This window comes from Monoraphidium neglectum (assembly GCF_000611645.1).
Source record: "Monoraphidium neglectum strain SAG 48.87 unplaced genomic scaffold scaffold00191, whole genome shotgun sequence".
Lineage (NCBI taxonomy): Eukaryota > Viridiplantae > Chlorophyta > Chlorophyceae > Sphaeropleales > Selenastraceae > Monoraphidium > Monoraphidium neglectum.
Window position 1 is genome coordinate 1 of NW_014013437.1, and position 7,477 is coordinate 7,477.

The 7,477-nt window shown below is 66.4% G+C and overlaps 3 protein-coding genes across 3 annotated transcripts; all 3 read left to right on the top strand.

Moving 5' to 3' along the window:
- Positions 1 to 146: 146 nt before the first annotated feature.
- On the top strand, positions 147 to 804 carry MNEG_1817 (hypothetical protein; the record flags this gene model as incomplete). The annotated part of the gene is made up of 2 exons (XM_014049697.1): positions 147 to 215; positions 487 to 804. 2 exons carry the CDS (start codon positions 147 to 149, stop codon positions 802 to 804), a joined length of 387 nt encoding a protein of 128 aa, XP_013905151.1.
- A 1,373-nt stretch (positions 805 to 2,177) lies between these two features.
- MNEG_1818 (hypothetical protein) lies at positions 2,178 to 3,810 on the top strand (the record flags this gene model as incomplete). Its single annotated transcript, XM_014049698.1, has 3 exons — positions 2,178 to 2,186; positions 2,335 to 2,990; positions 3,300 to 3,810. 3 exons carry the CDS (start codon positions 2,178 to 2,180, stop codon positions 3,808 to 3,810), a joined length of 1,176 nt encoding a protein of 391 aa, XP_013905152.1.
- Positions 3,811 to 4,357: 547 nt separating this feature from the next.
- On the top strand, positions 4,358 to 5,864 carry MNEG_1819 (hypothetical protein; the record flags this gene model as incomplete). Its single annotated transcript, XM_014049699.1, has 3 exons — positions 4,358 to 4,366; positions 4,951 to 5,395; positions 5,638 to 5,864. 3 exons carry the CDS (start codon positions 4,358 to 4,360, stop codon positions 5,862 to 5,864), a joined length of 681 nt encoding a protein of 226 aa, XP_013905153.1.
- Between the last annotated feature and the right edge of the window lie 1,613 nt (positions 5,865 to 7,477).

Genomic DNA, 7,477 nt, shown 5'->3' on the forward strand with positions numbered 1-7,477 from the left:
ACACGCAGGTGTGCGACAAGCCCCTGATCAGCGCGCCCTGCAACCAACCCCTCCTGTCCGCCGACTCGAACGACAAGATCCGCGTGGTCGCGACGCACGCGGCGCCCCTCAAGGTCGTCGACGGCCTCGCCCCCGAGAACGTCGTGATGCGCCTGTGCTTCGCCAAGCCCTTTGTTGTGGACCGCCCCTGGCGCAAGCCCGGAGATGTGATCGACGTGAGTGGGCTTCGGGACTAGTGCGGCGCCGCGGCGACGCCGGGCGCGGGAGGGGCTGGGTTGCGGCGGGGGCGCGGTTGGTTGGTGGGCGGCAGGACTCTGGGCGGCTTCCGCTGCACCGGCCGGACGTCTGAGCATGTCTGTCTGTGGTGCGGCTTTGGGGCGTGCTTTGGAAGAGCAACTCTGAGCAGCTTTTCAGGTTGTTCAGAACACCCAATTTTTTACCAGCTTCCCCCCTCGCCCTCTCCACCCCCTCTCCCAACCCCCGCAGAAGGACAAGGCCTGCCCCCAGGTCATCGGCACCGTCCCGATCTCCGCCACCAACAACACCTACACCGCCACCTGGGCGGTCACCAAGTCCACCCCCAAGGCCACGTGGTACGCCCAGGTGTTTGTCGAGTGCAAGAACGGCACCGCGACCGGCTTCTGCCAGTACGACACCAGCGTCAACCAGACCTACGTCGGCACTCAGATTATCGAGAGCACGCCCGTCTCGATGAAGGTGGCCGTCGCGCTGTGCAGCGCCATCGCGCCCGTGTTCCTGGCCGCCTTCTTCATCAAGGAGCAGGTGTTGAAGAAGAAGGCCTGAGCGCAGCCCGAGGGCGGCGCCGAAACCACACTGTGATTTGTTTGCTGTTGCTGCGCCCGAGCACGGGCAGCCTGTCGAGCACGCGGCCCGCGCCGGGCCCGCGGCCTGTGCGCCCTGCTGCCAGGCTGGGCGTGCTTGCTGGGGCCCTGGAGGCAGCAATGCGCGCGAGCGCAGCTGAGCCGATGCGCTGCATGTTCCTTGCCTTGCTGCGGGCAGTTGTTCCCTGTTTCGTTGTCTGTTTATCTCATCACTCTCATCTTCATCAACGTCAGTCCCCCACCTGTACGCCTGTCATGGTTGGTGTGCGGTTCGTGTGTGTGCAGCAAATTGTTGGAAATATTTGTTCCGGCTGCTTTGTCACGCACTGTACGGTCCCACTCCCTATGGTCGCTGCCGCGCACCACGATCGGCTGCAATGCACCGGCATACCGCGCGCATGCGCATGACGCTCACCCACTTAAAACGAGCGAGAGAGAGGCGCGAAGAAGTCCTGAACAGGGGAGGATTTTTAGCAGGCGCGACCCCGTCTGTACACTTAGAAACGCACCCCTGCCCATTTGGCAGGCATCCCTTCTGTAAGCAACTCAAACCGTGCGGCATAAGCCCGGGTGGGGATGTGTGAATCAGGAAGTGTGCAGCAATATGAACAAAGATTTGTACTTTGTGACTCAATGTACTCATCACGCAGGGGACGGGATCGAACGGGAATTGCGGCAAATCTTACGGCGCAGCCGCGCGGCGGGAGTGGTGCACCACGGCACCACAGCTTGCGGTATGCAGTCCGGGTTGGGGCGCTTTCATGCGTGGCATCCTATTGTGATTTGATGGGAGCTGGACATGTCTCACATGAGGAGACGAGGGCGCAGCTGCGCTGAGGCGCCCATTCCGGCCAGCCCAGTGCCTGGAGCACCGCCGTCGTGCGTTCGAACTTTGGGCGTGCTCGGCAGGTGGTGCAGCACCCTCAGGCTTGGCTGGTTACCATTCGGTGTTGGGCACGGAATTGTTGTTCACAACGAGTATGTATCTTTCGTTATTCACGCTGTTTGACAGACCAGTGATCGCACTCGCCAGCTGTTGGCTGCATTCAGCATAGACCCGGAGCCCCGAGGCCCCGAAAACATCGTACACGCAGCTTCAACACGCCTTACGACGTGGGAGAGCCCCTCGCGCCGGCGGCGGCGGGCAGCATCGCGCCCAGCGCGCGCAGGCGCTGCGCCAGTGTGCACGCCCCGCCGGCGCCCATCCGAGCTGCAGCACGTGCCACATGGCATAGCGCTTTTTCCGCTTTCAGACCGCCGCCTCTACACAACGGCGCGACCTGCTGGACAGCCCTCCTCACCACGGCTCAAATCGTGTGGCAAGGTCACAGCGTCATGGGCGAGGTGGGGTGCGGGACGCGCGGCATGCAGCCAGCGTGTTCTGCGCCGCCATATGCGCACGCTGTGCACATGCGGTCACCGCCCATGCGTAGCTGCACTGCAGTCTGGCGAAGTTGGGGTCATCAGACCAAACCTGTCCCCCCTTCTGCAGGCCCATTGCGTCGGCCACTCTGGAAAGGCGGCCGCCGCCGCCGCCGCCACGGCCGCAGCGACCGCGCAGCGCCGCCGCCATAGAGTCCAACTGGCGGCCGCGGCCGGCCTCCTCTTGCTGCTTCTCGCCGCGAGCGACCTGGCGTCCCAGCTGCCTCGGCTGGACAGCAGCGGCGGCCGCGAGACCATCCCGGGGCGCGTCGCAGCACTGTTCCGGCCGCGCGAGGCGAGCGCCGCGGCGCGCCTGGCCGAGCGGCGGCGGAAGGAGCAGCAGATGACGGCCTGGAGGCCGCCGCACGACCGGCGGGTGGCGTTTGTGCACAAGTCGGCGGACCCCATCACGCTCAGGGGCCTGCGCGCCGCGCAGCTCGCGAAGCAGCAGGTCGAGGCCGCGGGCGGCTGGTACGTTTTCGTGTACTCGCTGTACCCCTCCTCCCTGCCAGAGGGCACGGGGCTGCCGGCGTCGGAACGCCAGCGGATGACGCTCAACGCGCTGCGGGACGCGCTCGGGGATGAGTCAGTCGTAGTCATCGGGCGCGAGCAGGTGGTCGCGGCGCTGGGGGAGGGCGTGCTGGGCGCCTACAAGCGGCTGCTGACGAAGCAGATGCGCCAGAAGAAGTGGGCGTGGTCGACGAACGACGTGGTGGACATCACATGGTGGGCGGGGCGCGGTCTGGTTTGACGGTCAGGGCCGCCTGGTGGGTGGCAGGTGCAAGCGGCCCCGCTCGGCTAGGAGCAGCATGGGCTTGGATTGGAGCATCAGGGAGCAGCAGCGATATCAGCATGTGTCAAGAGAGCGCCTGCGCGCTCTGCCGCCGTGGGAGGGCCATGCCGTTTGGGCGAACTGATTGACAGCCCTGTGGTCAGCCACATCACCTGCACACCTTCCTTCCCAGCATTCCCCTCGCACGCGCCGCTCCCCAATCTCCTGACGCCGCCGCCCCTGGCTGCCCCCCAACTCCAAAGGCACGAGCAGTACGGCGCCGCCCTCCCGTCGTGGGCGGAGCAGGTGTGGTCTGTCGAATTGGACGTCGCCTGGACTGGCAACATCGTGGACGCTCTGCTGATGACTGTCAACACGACTAATGCTGACTGGGTGGCCTATGAGACCGAGCCGTCCACCCGCCGCTGGTTCTGGCACACCTGCCACAACTGGCTGGAGCGCGGCCAGGAGTGGAAGAGCTACAGGCACGCGGCGCGCTACAGCCGCCGGCTGCTCCGCGCGATCGCGGCGGAGATGCGGCGCGGCCGCGTGCAGTGCGACGAGCTGACGGCGCCTAGCATCTGCATGCTGAGCCCCGAGTGGTGCGTGGTGGATGCCGGGTGGCAGCCGGGGCACCCGGCGGCGGGGTGGGACCCGCGGACGGGGGAGGACCTGTACCGATGGGACGCCCTGATCACGCCGGAGCAGTGGGACGCGGTCCTCAGGGCGTCGCCCGCCGGCAGCAGCAAGCTGTACCACAAGATCAAGTGGTGACGCTGGGGCGCTCGCGGCTGGCTGCGGGTGGCGGCCCTGCGCGCGAGGGCAGCGGTGAACCTAAGCTTTTTCTGCGTGTGGGCTGCAGGCCTGTGCCGTGGTGGTGCCGTCGTCGTGCGCATGTTCAGCTAGTCGTTCACGCTCCCAGCTGCTGGTCGATATTGCCCGATCAATAATTGCGTAGAGCTTACAGCAAAAACATGTGACTGAATGCTTGTATATGTGTGAGGCTCTTGTGCGCAGTATGGTTGTTGCTTCTCACAGCTCGTGTTCAGCCCCTCGGCTCAGCAAACCACGCATTTGCGTCACGTCACTTCTTTCTCGGCCCCACGCATTTGCAGTGCAGGGGCCGAGCATTTTGCTCTTACAAACTTGCACTCCTCTTGAGCAAGATGATCAGGTTCGCCTGCGGATGTCGGGCGCATGCCACGCGTCTGTTCGATTGGCTGCTGCCCCGAAGAGATGTCCTCCTGCATGGCATGGGTTCTCATGTAACAGGCCACATGCTTCGCTGTACGTGTAGGATAAAGTCCTTGAATGTCGAAAGATGGAGGAGGTTGGGGCACGTTAGGCAAGGGAGGACGCTCATTTGAGGGCTCACCGAATGACAGGACCCAACCTTTCACTCCTTTACCTTGTTGGCGACACATTCTGGGGCGACGCGCAGCGACGGATGACGCACGACCATGCCCAGTACAGCAAGTGAGCTTCAAATTATACATTGGTGCGCACGACAATATGCTGCGTCGAGGACACATACGGTGTAAATCTTCGTGCTGAGATCGTTCCTGCGCTCCGTACTGAGCCTGCATGACCGCACAAGGCCTTGCGAAATTGGACACAATGTCATTTCAATTCAGTGTGCGGAGTTCCGTGGCTAGCGGCCGTATTGCCAGCGCGGGGGGCCGGCTGTGCTGCAGTAGGGTGATAACGCAGCTGTGCGGCGGCGGGCAGCAAGGGGGCACGCAGGCACAAGGCAGCGCCATGCTGCTGAAAGCAGGCCTGGGCAGGCTCTCCCTCCGGCAGACACCTTTCGTCGCGCGGCATGGCTGGGGCCCGGGCGTCCTGGGGTGCCGACACTGGAGCACACGCTCGGCCGCTGCCGCCGCGGCGGGGCGGTCGCGGCTGTTCAATCCGCAGCCGCAGCGGGGCGGCACCGGCCTCAACAGCGGCAGCGACGACGACGGCTTCGACACCGATGAGTGGGCCGCACTCGCGCGGGTATTGGGCGACGCGTCCCCCGGCGACAGCGACGACGAAAGCAACGGCGACGGCGGCGGCGCTTGGTCAGATGCTGACCTGGACGTCGAGGACGCCGCCCTCGACCCCTGGGCTGATGATGATATGGATCTGCCCGATGAGCCGCCCCGCACGCGCGCAGAGGCGAAGCAGCAGATGTACGCTGAGCTGGAGGCCGCATACGGCCCCCACTACGCGGCATCGGACGTGCGGCTGTACGTGAAGCGGCGGCAGCACAACGCGGCGCGGCGGCGGCCGGCGCAGCGGGGTGGCTTCCCGATGAACGACGCGCTGCCAAGGGAGGCGACTTTCGGGAAGCTTGGCGGGCGTTTCAGGGATGTAGTACGTGAGTGCAAAAGGGGCCAAGCAAGCATCACAAATTTAGGCTTGGTCGGGAGCCTGGGGAGGCGTTGACCAGGGAGCGGCTGGCTCGGCTGCTTATGTGCAACCCTCTGATCGAATCGCCCTCTGGTTGCCTCGCACGCCGAGCCACCGCCCCAGCAAAACGCCCGTGCGCCACTCATTTCCAGCCCGCGCCGCCGCCCCCCTCGCTCCCCCGCCCGGCTATCCAACCTCGCGGCCCCGCAGTGCACGAGCGCAGCACTGCGCTGGCGGCCTCCCTCCAGGTCAGCGCGCCCCTGGCGGCGCGGCTCTACGAGGCTGTCCCCTACCTGCTGACTAGGACGACCCTGGAGGTCGCACTCCAGATGCGGTCCGCCGCGCGCGCTCTGGGGGCGGACGCGGCGGATGTGGCCGCGCAGGTGGGCGCCGCGCGCGACGCCCTGCAGCGCGTCGCGCGGGCCGGCGGCCAATGAAGGACTCCTGCTGAGGCTTGCCACGGGGGCTGTGCACGCCGCACTTCTTTCCCGCATCGCCACCCAATCCCAGGCAATGACCTGGGCCTATTTTTGGCAACCGGCCGTCGCAGCATGGCTGTGCTCAGCCTTATCTGCCCTCTGTACCCAACATAATTGCAATCACTGCCTCGCGCACTCGAATTTGCCTCCCCACCCGTGCATCCCTAAAGGTCGCCGCCGCGCCCTGGCTGGCACACGTGCCACCCGACGTCCTCGAGTCCCGCACAGCCCTCCTCGCCCGCACCGCCCGCATCCCGCACCGCGCGGCGGCCACGGTTGCGCTGCGCACGCCCGCGCTGCTGCTCGCGCCCAGCGGCCGCCTGGCCGCGCGCGCGGAGGCGCTGGCATTGGCGCTGAGCTCGACGGTGGCGGACGCAGTGGGGATCTTGGGGGCAGATCTGCAGGCGTCTGAAGATCTTCTTGGCCTATCAGCAGTCCAGGTCGCAAGCCGCATGCAGGAGATTTGCAGCGTCGTGTCGAAAGCCCTCGGCAGTGGCGTCGAGGACAGGGGAGGTGCCGGTCGCTCTGCGGTGCTGGCGCCGCGGCGGCTGGTGCGGCTGCTGCTGTGGTGGCCGCGGTTGCTGCTGCTGCCGGCGCAGCCGACGGCCATGCATGAGGCTGGCCATGCGGGGGACGACAACGTGCAACAGGAGGATCAGCAACAGCAACAGCAGCAGCAACAGCGGCCGCAGCAACATCAGCAACAGCAGCAAAAGCAGGGTCTGTCAGCACAACATCGAAAGCAGCAACCATGGCAGCTTGAGGTGAAGCGGCGGGCGCTGGCACAGCAGCAGGAGCAGCAGGAGCAGCGGCAGCAGCAGCAGCAGCAGCAGGAACAGCACCAGTACCAACGGCAAGAGCAATGGTCCAGCCTGCAAGACCTCTCTGCTGCGTTGCAGCTCCTCTCGGAGGTACTGGACCTGCCCCCCTGCGCCACCACCGCTGCAGCGCTGCGCGCACCGGCCCTGCTAGGGCTGTCTGCCGATGCAGCCGCAGCAGCATGCCGCGACCTCGAGTCGAGCGGGGCGGCGCAGCAGCGGGCGGCCGAGGTGAGGCGCCGAGAGGCGTGGCTGATGGCGCCGGCGGCAAGCAGCTCGAAGGCGGGTGCTGATGCTGGTGACGGCGCAGCCGGTGAGGCTGACGAGGCGCCTTTTGGAGGGGGCTCGTCGCTGCAGCTCGACGGCCTGAGCACGGAGGCACCAGATACGCAGCCCATTTGGCAGCAGCTGGCCACAGCGGAGCCGGGGCTGCTCGTGGTGGCGGCGTTCGAGGGCCTGGACGCGCGGACCGCCAGGCTGGCGTTCGCCGTGAGCGCCGCGCTGGCAGAAGCGCAGGATGGTGGCGGGAGAGATGGCGGCAGCAGTGGCGACGGCAGCGAGCCGCTGCTGGGGCCGCAGATTAGGACCATGGCAATGCGGCTGCCGCGACTGCTGTGCATGGACCCGGGCCGCGCGGCGCCTCTCATCGCGGGCGCGCAGCGGCGCCTCGGCCTGCCGCTGCGCGGCGCGTCCACTTTGGCGCTGCCGGGCGAGCTCGCCCGCCTGCCGGCGCTCGCGCTGCTCGAGTGGCGG